Source organism: Oncorhynchus kisutch, linkage group LG30, assembly GCF_002021735.2.
Source record: "Oncorhynchus kisutch isolate 150728-3 linkage group LG30, Okis_V2, whole genome shotgun sequence".
In the NCBI taxonomy this organism is placed as follows: Eukaryota; Metazoa; Chordata; class Actinopteri; order Salmoniformes; family Salmonidae; genus Oncorhynchus; species Oncorhynchus kisutch.
Window position 1 is genome coordinate 4,043,793 of NC_034203.2, and position 16,826 is coordinate 4,060,618.

The 16,826-nt window shown below is 42.5% G+C and overlaps 1 protein-coding gene across 1 annotated transcript in view; it reads right to left on the reverse strand.

The window, feature by feature from the left end:
* Nucleotides 1-16,826, reverse strand: part of LOC109875462 (potassium voltage-gated channel subfamily KQT member 3) — a 51,313-nt gene that overhangs the window by 3,433 nt on the left and 31,054 nt on the right. Inside the window, exons 10-12 of the mRNA XM_031809665.1 lie at nt 15,054-15,185; nt 2,420-2,521; nt 2,193-2,280 (exon numbers count right to left, since the gene is read on the reverse strand). Coding sequence (XP_031665525.1) covers nt 2,193-2,280; nt 2,420-2,521; nt 15,054-15,185 — 322 coding nt within the window. The remainder of the gene's footprint in view (nt 1-2,192; nt 2,281-2,419; nt 2,522-15,053; nt 15,186-16,826) is intronic.

Consider the following 16,826-nt stretch of genomic DNA (forward strand, 5'->3'; position numbering starts at 1 on the left):
TGATGTCGCTCTTGCTGCTGGTGAGTCTCTGATCCACCTCTACGCAGACGACACCATTCTGTATACTTCTGGCCCTTCTTTGGACACTGTGTTAACAACACTCCAGACAAGCTTCAATGCCATTCAACTCTCCTCTTAAATACAAGTAAAACCAAATGCATGCTCTTCAACCGATCTGCACCTGCCCGCCCATCCAGTATCACTACTCTGGACGGTTCTGACTTGTGTGGACAACTACAAATACCTAGGTGTCTGGTTAGACTGTAAACTCTCCTTCCAGACTCACATCAAACATCTCCAATCCAAAGTTAAATCTAGAATTGGCTTCCTATTTCGCAACAAAGCATCCTTCACTCATGCTGCCAAACATACCCTCGTAAAACTGACCATCCTACCGATCCTCGACTTCGGCGGTGTCATTTACAAAATAGCCTCCAATACCCTACTCAATAAATTGGATGCAGTCTATTACAGTGCCATCCGTTTTGTCACCAAAGCCCCATATACTACCCACCACTGCGACTAGTACGCTCTCGTTGGCTGGTCCTGGCTTCATACTCGTTGCCAAATCCACTGGCTCCAGGTCATCTACAAGACCCTGCTAGGTAAAGTCCCCCCTTATCTCAGCTCACTGGTCACCATAGCAGCACCCACCTGTAGCACGCACTCCAGCAGGTATATCTCTCTGGTCACCCCCAAAACCAATTCTTCCTTTGGCCGCCTCTCCTTCCAGTTCTCTGCTGCCAATGACTGGAACGAACTACAAAAATCTCTGAAACTGGAAACACATCTCCCTCACTAGCTTAAAGCACCAGCTGTCAGAGCAGCTCACAGATTACTGCACCTGTACATAGCCCATCTATAATTTATCCCAAACAACTCCCTCTTCCCCTACTGTATTTATTTTCCACGCCATTATTTCTATTTCTACTTCGCAAATCTACCATTCCAGTGTTTTACTTGCTATATTGTATTTACTTCGCCACCATGGCCTTTTTTTGCCTTTACCTCCCTTATCTCACCTAATTTGCTCACATCGTATATAGACTTGTTTTTCTACTGTATTATTGACTGTATGTTTGTTTTACTCCATGTGTAACTCTGTGTTGCTGTATGTGTCGAACTGCTTTGCTTTATCTTGGCCAGGTCGCAATTGTAAATGAGAACTTGTTCTCAACTTGCCTACCTGGTTAAATAAAGGTGAAATAAATAAAATAAAAATTTATTTGGAATTGTGTTACGAGGCCACTTTTGAGGTCCGAAAACATCTGAGAAACTTTGATTTTGGAGTGTATTGTCCCCTTACATGTTGTTCTAAAATTCTTGCAAGAATGTTTCAGATGAAATGCATGTTCAGTCATTAGATGGATCTCCAATTGAAAGTGTTCCCTCATATAAAGCATTTGGATTTATATGGATTTGACATTTAAAAAAACATATAGATGAGCTGGTTAAGAAGCTAAGATTTAAAGTTGGCTTCTAATACAGAAACAGATCCTGCCTTTCTCTAAGCAGTAGGAAGCAGATTATTCAGTAAACCTTTTTATCCGTTCCTGATTATGATGATATTATTTATCAAAGTGCAGATGCTACTACTCTTAAACCTTTGGATGCCATATAACATCGTGCCCTTCGTTTCATTACAGGTGACAGATCTGATACTCATCACTGCATCCTGCATCAAAAGTTTGACTGGACTTCACTAAAAACCCATAGATCTCTACATGACTCCCTTTTTATTTACAATGTTCTACTTCATAAACTTCCGTCTTACCTAACTGTGCTGTTGAAGTATAGACACCTGAGTTGCCTAACCTATTCACATAATTGGTTAACTCTTGAGGTTCCTAGGGTCTCCACCGAGCTAGGTAAATCTGCTTTTAGTTTAAAGTCCCGTATTGCTAGAACAATATTCTAAATACATTTAATCAACGTTCTGGTGCCGTTCGGGCAGTTTAGAGTATTGATTGGGGACTTATTTGTGGAGGAATGTAACTGTTTTTGCAGGTGATTTATGATGTTTTACTTGTGTTTCCCATGACAGTGTTTAAAAAAAAATGTGTTGGCATATTTTGGATATGATATGTATATGTGTTGTATTGTGCAGGGCACATCTGAAAAACAGACATAGGTCTCAGGAGCACAACTAGAGAAAAAGGATGGAACATGGACTGATAAGGCATTTTCTGTACCTGTCTCTCCACTCTGACAAATCTACCCATCATGCTTTGGTCTTGGTCAGCATCTGGAATGGATGCTTTGGCTAGATAGGACTCATGCCTGCAACACATTTAGGGATTCATACAGTTTGATCAGAGCAATGCAGTACAAGATGCAAGCACCACACATTAGTATAAATAATGCAAGATTGTATGACGGTGGGGCAATGTTTTGAAAGAAAATGACTTTGCAGTCAGACCTTGGTGACTGTTGAGTTGGAAAGGCAAATGGGTTCTGTTTGTTTTGACTCTTCTTATGTTTCGGGGTCAGAGGGGCACCAGGGGCGAGGATCATGTCTATTCTGAAAAGAAAAAAAACAAGAACAGATAACATTAGTATGAACAGATATTGTGATATGGTTTCAACACAAAGAATCATGGGCTCAAATGTTCTCCGCATAAATAGCACAAATGCTAAGTGCAACGAAAGGATTAGTTAAACTTCCCTTTTTTACACAGAAGTTCATGGCGGAAAGTCAGTTTAGATGTATATGCCTGAGGTTGAGAGGCCTCGCCTTTGGATACAGGTCAGAGAATTAATTGAAATTAGAAATTAAATTAGAAATATTGTCTAAATATTGTCTAGGAATTGTGAAATAATTTGTATTAATTTGCCATTTTGTCTGGATTAAAATGCAATTGAAGAAAAACAGACCACAGCATCTCACAATTACACAGCATGCACTGAATTGGTGCCCTGTTTACTTAAAGCAACACCTTGTTTATAATGTTCATGAGATCCATCAAATTGAAGTTTGTCAAATGCGCCGTACACAACGGGTGTAAACCTTACTGTGAAATGCTTAGTTACAAGCCAACAATGCAGTTCAAGAAATAGAGTTAAGGAAATATTTACTAAATAAACTAAAGTAAAAAAACATAACAATAACGAGACTATGTATGTGCGGGGGTACAGGTTAGTCGAGGTAATATGTACATGTAGGTAGGGGTAAAGTCACTATGCAAAGATATGAAACAGCAAGTAGCAGCAGTGGAAAAAACAATGGGGGGGCCATCAATGTAAATAGTCCGGGTGGCCATTTGATTAATTGTTCAGCAGTCTTATGGCTTGGGGGTAGAAGCTGTTAAGGAGCCTTTTGGTCCTAGACTTGGAGCTCCGGTACTGCTTGCCGTGAGGTAGCAGAGAGAACAGTCTATGACTTGGGTGACTGGAGTCTTTGACAATTTTTTGGGCCTTCCTGTAATGTAGATGCTGGGAGTCGAGAAGCAGGTGCATGTGGTAGGTTTAATATAACGAGTAACATAAACTCAGCAAAAAAAGAAACAGCCCTTTTTCAGGACCCTGTCTTTCAAAGATAATTCGTAAAAATCCTAAATAACTTCACAGATCTTCATTATAAAGGGTTTAAACACTGTTTCCCATGCTTGTTCAATGAACTATAAACATGAACATGCACCTGTGGAACGGTCGTTAAGACACTAACAGCTTACAGACGGTAGGCAATTAAGGTCACAGTTATGAAAACTTAGGACACTAAAGAGGCCTTTCCACTGACTCTGAAAAACACCAAAAGAAATATGCCCAGGGTCCCTGCTTATCTGTGTGAATGTGCCTTAGGCATGCTGCAAGGAGGCATGATGACTGCAGATGTGGCCAGGGCAATAAATTGCAATGTCCGGACTGTGAGACGCCTAAGACAGCGCTACAGGGAGACAGGATGGACAGCTGATCGTCCTTGCAGTGGCAGACTTAGGCTGAGAGAGGCTGGACTGAGGGCTTGTAGGCCTGCTGTCAGGCAGGTCCTCACCAGACATCACCGGCAACAACGTCGCCTATGGGCACAAGCCCACCGTTGCTGGACCAGACAGGACTGGGAAAAAGTGCTCTTCACTGACGAGTCATGATTTTGTCTCACCAGGGGTGATGGTCGGATTCGCATTTATCGTTGAAGGAATGAGCGTTACACCAACGTCTGTACTCTGGAGCGGGATCGATTTGGAGGTGAAGGGTCCGTCATGGTCTGGGGCGGTGTGCCACAGCATCATCGGACTGAGCTTGTCGTCATTGCAGGCAATCTCAACGCTGTGCATTACAGGGAAGACATCCTCCTCCCTCATGTGATACCCTTCCTGCAGGCTCATCCTGACATAACCCTCCAGCATGACAATGCCACCAGCCATACTGCTTGTTCTATGCATGATTTCCTGCAAGACAGGAATGTCAGTTTTCTACAATGGCCAGCGAAGAGCCCGGATCTCAATCCCATTGAGCACGCCTGGGACCTGTTGGAGGGTGAGGGCTAGGGACATTCCCCCCCAAAATATCCGGGAACTAGCAGGTGCCTTGGTGGAAGAGTGGGGTAGCATCTCACAGCAAGAGCTGGCAAATCTGGTGCAGTCCATGAGGAGGAGATGCACTGCAGTACTTAATGCAGCTGGTGGCCACACCAGATACTGACTGTTACTTTTGATTTTGACCCCCCCTCCCTTTGTTCAGGGACGCATAATTACATTTCTGGAAGTCACATGTCTGTGGAACTTCAGTTTATGTCTCAGTTGTTGAATCTTGTTATGTTCATACATTTACACATGTTAAGTTTGCTGAAGTTCCACAGTTTATAATGATACAAAGTAGACGTAGTGTCTAGTCATCAACAACAGAAACAATACTGCTTGGGGAAAGAACCTAAGGGAGTGCAATAACAATAACAATTCTCTGTCTTAAATTGTATTGTTTATTTGCATATTAGGGTACCTAAGGATTTATTATAAATGTTGATTGACTTGTTTGGAAAAGTTTATTGGTAACGTTTGGGATTCATTTTGTATGCATTTTGACCGATGGAAACCGAGTGGATTATTGACTGAAGCGGGCCAGATAAACTGAGTTTTTATGGATATAAAGAAAAAATGTATCGAACAAAAGGACCATTTGCAATGTAACAGACCTTTTGGAGTGCCAACAGAAGAAGATCTTCAAAGGTAAGGCATATATTATATCTCTATTTCTGACTATCATGTCTCAACTCCCTGGTTGAAAATGATTTGTTATGCATTTGTGTGCTGGACACTGTCCTCAGATAATCGCATGGTTTGCTTTCGCCGTAAAGCCTTTTTGAGGCTTTTATTTTGGTTTATTGCACTTGTGATTTCATGAAAGTTTAATATTTATAGTGATTTAATTTGAATTTGGCTCACTGCCATTTCACCGGATGTTGACGCCTCCGTCCCACCTATCCCAAAGAAGTTAATGGTGGCCTGTTCGGCATGCCTTTTCCTCTAGTCCACGATCAGTTCCTTTGTCTTGCTCACATTGCAGGAGAGGTTGTTGTCCTTGCACTACACTGCCAAGTCTCTGACCTCCTCCCTAGATGCTGTCACATCGTTGTCTGTGATCAGGCCACTGTTGTGTGATCAGAAAACTTAATGATGGTGTTGGAGTTGTGTTTGGCCATGCAGTCGTGGGTGAACAGGGAGTACAGGAGGGGTCTAGGGTTTCCGGGATGATGCTGTTGATGTGAGTCATGACCAGCCTTCAAAGCACTTCAAGGCTACCGATGTGAGTTTAGGCAATTTACCTTCGCTTTCTTGGGCACCACAGGGACTATGGTGGTCTGCTTGAAACATGTAGGTATTACAGACTCGGTCAGGGAGACGTTGAAAATATCAGTTAGGACACTTGCCAGTTGGTCCGCGCATGCTTTGAGTACACGCCCTGGTAATCCGTCGCAATAAATTTTTTAAATTTCTTATATTTTTTTGCCCTCTTTTTCTCCCCAATTTTGTGTTATCCAATTGGTAGTTACAGTCTTGTCTCATCGCTGCAACTCCCATACGGACTCGGGAGAGGCGAAGGTCGAGAGCCATGCGTCCTCCGAAACACGACCCAACCAAGCCGCACTTCTTCTTGACACAATGCCCACTTAACCCGGGAGCCCCAGCCGCACCAATGTGTCGGAGGAAACACCGTACACCTGTTGACCGTATCAATGTGCACTGCACTCAGCCTGCCACAGGAGTCGCTAGTAAGCGATGTGACAAGGACATCCCTGCTGGCCAAACCCTCCCCTAACCTGGACGACGCTGGGCCAATTGTGCACCGCCCCATCGGTCTCCCGGTCATGGCCGGCTGTGACAGAGTCTGGACTCAAACCCAAACTCAAATAATTGCAATGTGTGTGTGTATATATATACACACACACACATATATATATATATATTAGACCCATATGTCGTTGTTGTCTTCTCTGTGGAATTCTCAATCGTCCTGAAGAGTTCATCAGAGTCTCTGGTTAACTTTCCATGTCTTTCGTGGTTGTGTTAGGATGGATACTTTCGGCGATTGTCGGTATACTCATTCTAGACTTACGTAACTTCTAGCTGCAGACTACTATCATCAATAGTCACAAACTTTAACCATTTCCAGCCATGCAGCCAAAACTACAGCTGTATAGCGTCCGATGGCCTATAGAATTGTAGCGATTCCAATGTGGGAACTCGTTCTCTGACTTAACCATTCGAGACATCCGGCTTACCGTGGGTCTTTTTGGCATGAAATATACATTTTGTCACGGGTGGTTTTACACACTGGAGTAGAAAAGGGCAGTTCAATGACGCCGACGTAATGTCTATGCTCACGTGGGTGTGGATACTGACTTGGTATATTTATACTTTATATTGAAAACCTTTTAAATAAGAAAATATGGGTTAACATCACATCACATCTGTTCACAAATAGTTTCAAGTTTAATCACATACGTTTCACAATATTTAAATGTAAACCTGACAGCTGGGAAATGTACACTAAGAGATACAGTTGTGTTGTTCTCCTGTCCTTCCCTGATGTCACAGAATAAAACAATTTTGACAGGATTGCTCTTTAATTACCCACGGATCATTCCCACATTCTCAAAAGTAGAAATATTGTTTAGTTCTCCAATTTCGGGGATTAGGAGATTTGAACTAAGATGAGCTCTCTGTTCTGGTAGACTCTCCCTCAATACTGCATTCGTGTCCCGCTCCTTGAAAGCGGCAGCCCCAGGGAGCTGTTCTCAGCCCCAGGGAGCTTTAACTGATTCCCAGAGGCGGACCCAAAACACCGGCGGCGGAGGAGAGGAACTCGGAGTGGACTTCTAGTCCGACTCAGGAGGCGCACAAACCACCCACCACTTCCATATATGAGGGAACATTTTGACATTCGCCATATGGTTAGCGAGAAAGTCCATATCGTACGTTCCCTTTCCAGACGTCCAAAAACATTTGTAAAATTCGTGGACAGCGTCGGACTGTGCGGCAGGGCCGGATCTACCGGGAAGTCATCAAACAAACTCTCTCGGACATTCGGTTTCCGTTTTATAAAATAATCAAATGCTGGTCATTTTTCAGCTGTCCCGATAAATCCCACAAGAGGGCGATTGGAATGTACAAAACATCACGAATCACGACGTGGCCTTATCTCCAAAACGGAAAAGACTTTGAAGACGAAACTTGGTGAGCATAGGTTTGGCATAATGGGCAGTTGGCCCCGAACAAGATGGCGTCTAGGCCTCAACGGTTTTTGAGTTATGGCCCTTTTCCTGGGATTAAAGGTCCAAAATGAAAATAGAGCAATAATTTTTCCGCTTCATGTCCAAGTCAAGGAGCCTCCGGTGTCAATAAAAAAAGAACCAGCCATTTATCTATCGTCATTTAAGAGAAATCGTACAATGTCAAATTGGTGATGTTCAAAAATAGTAAAACAAAAAAAAAATGTTACAGATCCAGTTGCAGCGTGTTCATACGAATCTTTTTAAAGTGTGCTTCGGAGCTCTGCGAGATTTCTGTGATTTTCTGAAATAACACACACTCACTAAACCCTCCGTAAATAAGTCAGTTCTTAACATAAGACTTAAAACTCAAAATTTTATAATTGCCTACCCCAAGGAGGATATGTGTTCACATTCAGCTTCCTGTGTAAACCGGAAGTGCCTTAAAATGGTGTCATATGTGCTGTTTCCAAGGGTTAAAAAGGTCAGATCTTTTCAAAACTTCATATGTGTGATTAAGCAACCCCCATGAACTGTAAGTCAGTCATTTCTCCCAACAGATGTCAAAGAAAAGCTCTCTCTCTCACACACACACACACACACACACACACACACACACACACACACACACACACACACACACACACACACACACACACACACACACACACACACAGCAAGGATGGAGTGACAAAGTGTGGTGCTTAAAGACACACAGAGCCTGCAATGGCATTTCCATATTCTCTAGGCCGTGCCGAGTTTAACGAGATGCCCCACTTGACCGTAGCTCGCTCTGAGTGCAGTGACCGTAAAAAACAGTAGGCCCAAAATGAAGCCTGGCCCTAAATGTCATTTGCTTTTGGGTGACAGTGAGAGAACCGTTAGGGTGAGAAGCACAATTCGACCTCAGGTACGATCCTGAGGTCCTCCCGATCTGTGCAAGCCTAACCTTGACCGTGTGGCATTAACCCTTAACAGTTAAAAGAAGGTGTTTACATCAAACAGTTTGCATTGACTTCTCTCCCCATAGGAATACATTGCCTGCGCCCCTAAATTCAACCTGAAGCCTATGTGGGTCATGAATGCCGTATGAACCGGTCTTCGATGACAATCCATCAGGCCACTATGAGGTCTACCTGTGTTGATTCTAAGCTTCCTGGAGCAACCGGAAGTGATTAAATTCACCCTAAAAGTGTTTTGAAACATAACCTGTCATTATGAAAATCCCTGCATTCAACCCTGTGTATAGATCAGTCAATTCTTAACTTAAAGACTTAAAACTTAGGATTCTGTAAGAGGCTACCTCAATCAAGACATGTGTTTACTTATAGCTTCCTGTGCCAACCGGAAGTGCCTTAAAAGGGTGTCATAGGTGCTGTTTCGAAGGGTTAAAAAGCGCCAATCTTTTTAAAACTTCATATGTGTGACTAGGTAACCCTCCTGAACTGTAAATCAGTCATTTCTCCCAACAGATGTCAAAGAAAAGCTCTCACACACACACACAGCAAGGATGGAGTGACAAAGTGCGGCGCTTAAAGACACAGAGAGCAGGCAATGGCATTACCATAATCTCTAGGCCGTGCCGAGTTCAACGAGATATCCCGCTTGACCGTAGCTCGCTCGGTCTAAGTGCAGCGACCATGAGAAAAGTAGGCCCAAAATGAAGCCTGCCCCTCAACGTCATTTGCTTTTGGGTGACAGTGAGAGAACCGTTAGAGTGAGAAGCACAATTCGACCTCAGGTACGTTCCTAAAGTCCTCCCGATCCGTGCAAGCCTAACCTTGACCGTGTGGCATTAACCCTTAACAGTAAATCAGGGTTTTTTGATCTCACAGATTACAATGACTTCTCTCCCCATAGGAATACATTGCCTGCAACCCTAAATTTAACCTGAAGCCTATGTGGGTTATGAATGCCTTATGAACCTGTCTTCGATGACAGTCCATCAGGCCACTATGAGGTCTACCTGTGTCGATTCTAAGCTTCCTGGACCAACCGGAAGTGGTTAAAATCACCCTAAAAGTGTATATCCATACCCTACCTGCAGTTTGATAGAAATAGTGCATTCAACCCAGTGTAAATCAGTCAGTTCTTAACATAAAGACTTAATACTCAGGATTCTTTAAAAGCATTCCCCAATAAGGATGTGTGTTTACTTATAGCTTCCTGTACCAACCGGAAGTGCCATAATTGGTGTCCCAGGGGCTGTTTCGAAGGGTTAAAAAAGTCAGATCTTTCCAAAACTTAATGTGGCAAGCCCCATGAACTGTAAATCAGTCATTTCTCCCATAAAATTTCAAAGAAAAATTAAATCACACACACACACACACACACAGCTTGGAAGGAGGGACACATTGGGGTGCGTAGAGACATACACTGCCTGCATTAGTTAACCTCGTTGGAACTTTTAAAGAACCGTCAGACCTAGAGTTACGAAACTTTAGAAACCTGTTCTAGACCTCAGGTCGATAGTGCGTGGTGAGTTACGTGGCTCTAGACGGTTCTCGAACCGAGAAACAGCCTCGTACATTTGCAATAACTTCAATTCATTTTTGCATCACGAAAATTACGACATTTAGAAATGTCCCAGAGTCGCAAGACTAGGTGCATTGCGACCACCTCGGCCCATATAAACGGACCTCAACGTTTCTGTCCAATAGCTCATTCAAGGACCCCGTAGCAAGGCATGGAAAAAAGTGGATTTTCAGCACCAATTAGGGTCTTGCTCAGGCACCAAATGACCTATCGAGCCGAAACTTGGGATTCGGGGTCGACTCAGCTAGGCCTACACATAACATCAGAACTGGACCCGCAGCTGGAACATAACTACATGTGCATTTGCAATATGATTCAATAGTGAAAAAAACATCACCAATTGGACATGATGAAATCAACACAACGAGTGATGGAAAGGAACGACTATCACTGCCCAGCCATCTTGTGTTCATCAGGCCAGTCAATTTTGCATTTCTGCAGTATTTTTGAGCGTATCAAATTTATTATGGCATTTGGCAAAAAAAGTGACTTTTGACCTTGACTTTTGACTTCCTATGAAATCATATTGCAAATGGACAAAACATACACAAGTTAAAAAAATATGATAATAAAAGTTGACAAAAGTATAGTTTGAGCAAAGTATTATTTGACTTTTGAGCATGCCAAATTCGTGATGGTAAAAATCCATTGAAACATATTGCAAATGCACGTGCACTTGCAATATGATTCAACAGTGAGAAAAACATCACCAATTGGACATGATGAAATCAACACAACGAGTGATGGAAAGGAACAACTATCACTGCCCGGCCACCCCGAGTTCAACGGGCCAGTCAATTTTGCATTTCTGCAGAATTTTTGAGCATGTCAATTTTCTTACGGCATTTGGCCCCCAAAAAAGTTACTTTTGACTTACTTTTGACTTCCTATGAAATCATATTGCAAATGGAGAAAACATATGCCTTATGCACAAGTAAAAATAAATAAATAATGATAATAAAATATGACTAAAGTATGTTGATACAGTTCTTATACATGTGTAATTGACACACAAATCGAAAGAATTTTGAAAAACGGTCCAGAAAGCACTTTTTTAAGGGTGTGTGAAGTTTTTTCAAAATTTCAGCTATTTTAGATTTTTGACTTCCTATGAAATCATATTGCAAATGGACAAAACATATGCCTTATGCACAAGTAAAATATATATATATATGATAATAAAATTGGACAAAAGTATATTCATACAGTTCTTACACGTGTAATTGACCAAAAAAAATCGAAAGATTTTCGAAAAACACTCCAGAAAGCACTTTTTTAAGGGATTGCTAGGTTTTTGAATTTTTTTTTTTCAAAATGTTGCTTTTGGATGTTGACTTGCAATATGAAAAACTACGGTGGAGCGCGCTCGCCACCTGTTGGATTTTTAAAGTGTTACACCTGGCATTTGCCATATGGCATTTGCAATCAACTTTGAACGAAACAACGCCGAATTGAGTGGTATTGGACACCGTGTATATGGTTTGTCCAGTGCCAATGACTTCCCATTCATTTTTGTCCATTTCAGGGGGGTGTTCCCTTACAAGTATATTACTCGCTAATGTTCAGTCTCTGGATAATAAAGTTGATGAGCTCAGGGCAAGGATTTCTTTCCATAGAGACGTCAGGGATTGTAACATACTTTGTTTCACGGAAACATGGCTCTCTTGGGATATACTGTCTGAGTCGGTCCAGCCAGTTGGGTTCTCAGTTCATCGCGCAGACAGGAATAAACATCTCTCCAGGAAGAAGGGCAGGGGTGTATGTTTTATGATTAACGACTCATGGTGTAATTGTGATAACATACAGGAACTCAAGTCCTTTTGTTCACATGAACTAGAATACCTCACAATCAAATGCCGACAGTATTATCTCCCAAGAGACTTCTCTTCGGTTATAGTCACAGCCGTGTATGTCGATACCACGACAGCCCTCAAAGAACTCCACTGTACTTTATGCAAACTGGAAACCGCATATCCTGAGGCCGCAAATTTGAGAAAAAGGATGCCGAAGGCTGCTTAAACACTCACTCACACCTACAAGGCCCTCCCCAGCCCTCCTTTTCCCAATCTGACTAAGACTCCATTTCCTATAGGCAGAAACTCAAAAAGGAAGAACCCGTGCTAAGGACTATTCAACGCTGGTCTGACCAATTGGAATCCACACTTCAAGATTGTTTTGATCACGCGGATTGGGAAATGTTCTGGGTAGCTTCCAAGAATAATTTTGACGAATATACTGTTATGGTGACTGAGTTTATCAGGAAATGTATAGAAGATGTTGTACCCACTGTGACTACTAAAACCTACCCTAACAAGAAACCGTGGATAGATGGCAGCATTCTCGCGAAACGCGAATCACTGCATTTCACTATGGCAAGGTGACTGGGGATATGGCAGAATACTAACAGTGTATTCCCTCCGCAAGGCAATCAAACAGGCAAAACGTCAATATAGAGACAAAGTGGAGTCGCAATTCAACGGCTCAGAAACAAGACGTATGTGGCAGGGTCTACAGACAATCACAGACTACAAAAGGAACACCAGCCACATGGGACACCGACGTCGCTTCCAGGCAAGCTAAACCCCTTCTTTGCCAGTTTTGAGGATAACCCAGTGCCACCGACGCGGCCAAGGACTGTGGGCTATCCTTCTCCGTGGCCGACGTAAGACATTTAAGTGTGTCAACCCTAGCCACATCCTCAGAGCATGCGCAGACCAGCTGGCTGGTGTGTTTACAGACATGTTCAATCTCTCCCTATCACAGTCTGCTGTCCCCACATGCTTCAAGATGGCCACGATTGTTCCTGTACCCAAGAAAGCAAAGGTAACCCAACTAAATGACTATCGCCCCGTAGCACTCACTTCTGTCATCATGAATTGCTTTGAGAGACTAGTCAAGGATCATATCACCTCTACCTTACCGGTCACCCTAGACCCACTTCAATTTGCTTACCGCCCCACAGATCCACAGATGATGCAATCGACATCGCACTGCAGACTGCCCTACCACATCTGGACAAGAGAAATACCTATGTCAGAATGTTGTTCATTGACTATAGCTCAGCATTTAGCACCATAGTAGCCTCCAAGCTCATCAATAAGCTTGAGGCCATGGGTCTGAACCCCGCCCTGTGCAACTGGGTTTTGTACTTCTTGATGGGCCGCCACCAGGTTGTGAAGGTAGGAAACAACGTGTCCACTTTGCTGATCCTCAACACAGGGGCCCCTCAAGGGTCCTGCGTGCTCAGCCCCCTCCTGTACTCCCCGTTCACCCATGACTCCATGGGCAAGCATCCCTCCAACTAAATCATCAAGTTTGCAGATGACACAACAGTATTAGGCTTGATTACGAACAATGACGAGACAGGGTACAGGGAGGAGGTGAGGGCTCTGGGTGTGTGGTGCCAGGGAAATAACCTCTCACTCAACGTCAACAAAACAAAGGAGATGATCGTGGACTTCAGGAAACAGCAGAGGGAGCACCCCCCTATCCACATCGATGGGACCGCAGCGGAGAAGTTAGAAAGCTTCAAGTTTCTCGGTGTACACATCACGGACAAACTGAAATGGTCCACCCACACAGACAGTATGGTGAGAAGGTGCAACAGCACCTCTTCAACCTCAGGAGGCTGAAGAAATTTGGCTTGGCACCTAATACCCCCACAAACCTTTACAGATGCACAATCCTGTCGGGTTGTATCACCGCTTGGTACGGAACCTGCACCGTACGCAACCGCAGGGCTCTCCAGGGGGTGGAACATTCTGGCCCAAGCATTACTGGGAGCAAACTACCTGCCCTGCGGGACACCTACAGCACCCGATGTCACAGGAAGGCCAAAAAGATGATCAAGGACAACAAACACCCGAGCCACTGCCTGTTCACCCTGCTATCATCCAGAAGGCGAGGTCAGTACAGGTGCATCAAAGCTGGGACCGAGAGACTGAAAAACAGCTTCTATCTCAAGGCCATCAGACTGTTAAACAGCCACCACTAACATTGAGTGGCTGCTGCCAACACACTGACTCAACTCCAGCCACTTTAATAATGGGAATTGATGGGAAATATTGTAAAATATATCACTAGCCACTTTAAACAACGCTACCTAATATAATGTTTACATACCCTACATTATTCATCTCATATGTATACGTATATACTGTACTCTATATCATCTACTGCATCCTTATGTAATACATGTATCACTTGCCACTTTAAACTATGAAACTTTGTTTACATACTCATCTCATATGTATATACTGTACTCGATACCATCTACTGTATCTTGCCTATGCTGCTCTGTACCATCACTCATTCATATATCTTTATGTACATATTCTTTATCCCGCATGTTTTCATTGCAGGCCGTGTCAGTGGCACTGTATTGTCCTCAAAGCGGGCAAAAAAGTTATTTAGTCTGCCTGGGAGCAAGACATCCTGGTCCGTGACTGGGCTGGTTTTCTTCTTGTAGTCCGTGATTGACTGTAGACCCTGCCACAACTTTGAACAACTCTTAGGGTAACATATACCCATTGTTTTTGAGTCATTGATGGACAGCAATATTCAAACCTTGTTTCTCATTTTAAAGCAGATTTAATTCAGGACTGAGACCATTCAGGACCATTCAGGAACACTCAACACATTTTGGAAAGCCATTCTGGTGTGTCTTTTAGATTTAAATTTAAAACAGCAAACAGTGAAGAATGTGCAAGGGGTGTCTAGACTTTCACTAGGCACTGTAAATCAAATGCTTTGGGTAATACAATTTACAGTGCTGTTCAATGTCGACTCAAAATGTAACCCCAACTCTGCTTACCTTGTCTGGAGGTATTTGATTCTACAGAGCATGTCTAGGTGGCCGGCAGAGTACTGCTCGATCACATCCTTGACATCATAAGGTCTCAATGTCTCCTTAAACTTCTTCTTGTTCAAGAGGAACTTCATGATCCTGTAGAATAGAGTATAACTGAATTACTTAATTTTTCCCAGAGGGAACTTCATTCATCCTGTGAGCCAGCGTCCAAAATTGGGTTAGGTGCAGCTTGTCTTTTGACAAATCAGAACAAGTAAAAAGGTACCATAAATACCATGCAAACTGGATGAAGTGAATTACCTCCTCAAATGTTTAAGGCAATTAGTACCAGATCAATTGTGAGGAAAACAAATAATTAACTTAGTCCAATCAGAAATTGTGAAATGGTTAACAATATTTTATAAGGACACCTGTCAAACAAAATCAAAGGCAGGCCTCAAAAACCACAATACAGAACACAACCTAGTTAGTGCAGTAGCTTTGTGTTTGAAAAAAAACTCATTCTAACCTGCTTTGTAGTAGAGAGCCGGGACAAAAGTAACATGGGTGAAAGTAACGCCCATTTTCTCAGATAAAACAGAAGCTAAAATTACATAGTGAAGTCAGCACGTTCCTAATGTGGAGGACGACCTCCTTGCAAAAAGACAGCCCAATCAGACCATGTTTTGCTGAGTTATCAAGAAAAAGTGATTTTGAGAGAAATAAACCCGGAAGTGTTTTTCGGTTGTAGAGTTGTGTTTAGTTGTTTAAGGTTCCAAACATCTCAACTAGTGACTAAATGACAGCATAGGTTTCAAGTATCATGCTAGTTGGAATTTTAGCCTAGGAGAAGTTACAGGAGAGATGGGTGGGACGAATGTAACATGATAATCTGGAATAAAATAAAATAAACTATTAAGCACAGTCCATTGTCTCCTCTAGTTCATATTCCTTTTATAATGTTAGCAAAATATCGACAAGTAACTGAATGTTTGAAAATGATATATGACATTCGAATTATGCCTTAATCAATTGACTTGATGGATCATCTTCTCACATAAGCTTTTATCGGGAGGTTAGCGGTTAGAAATATATATATCTTCATGATTCTGGGGGTCAATTACCTTATGTCAAGACATGTGATAAGAATGATGAGTTTGCTGTTTGTGAAGAGAATTAAGACATTTATTCTATCAAGACACGAGGAGCGCGCATGACAAGGACAACTGGAGCGCAGCTGATTGGTTGGGCTAAGCATTAATAGTCATTGAAAATGGTGCACTTCTCGCCAGCTGTAATTTCAAATCCAAGGCTATGTTAATCCCGCCCTGCCGGCAGGTACAAAAGTATTGCTGAGGTAGTTCTGTTCTTGGTCAATTTAATTTAAACTCAATGACCCTATAAATTAAATTACAGATGCTAATGGTAGTGGACACACAGTTGAAGTCGGAAGTTTACATACACTTAGGTTAGAGTCATTAAAACTCATTTTTCAACCACTCCACAAATGTCTTGTTAACACACTATAGTTTAGGACATCTACTTTGTGCATGACACAAGTCATTTTCCAACAATTGTTTAACTACAGATGATTTCACTTATAATTCACTGTATCACAATTCCAGTGGGTCAGAAGTTTACATACACTAAGTTGACTGCGCCTTTAAACAGCTTGGAAAATTCCAGAAAATGAAGTCATGGCTTTAGAAGCTTCTGATAGGCTAATTGACATCATTTGAGTCAATTGGAGTTGTACCTGTGGATGTATTTCAAGGCCTACAGTTGTGGCCAAAAGTT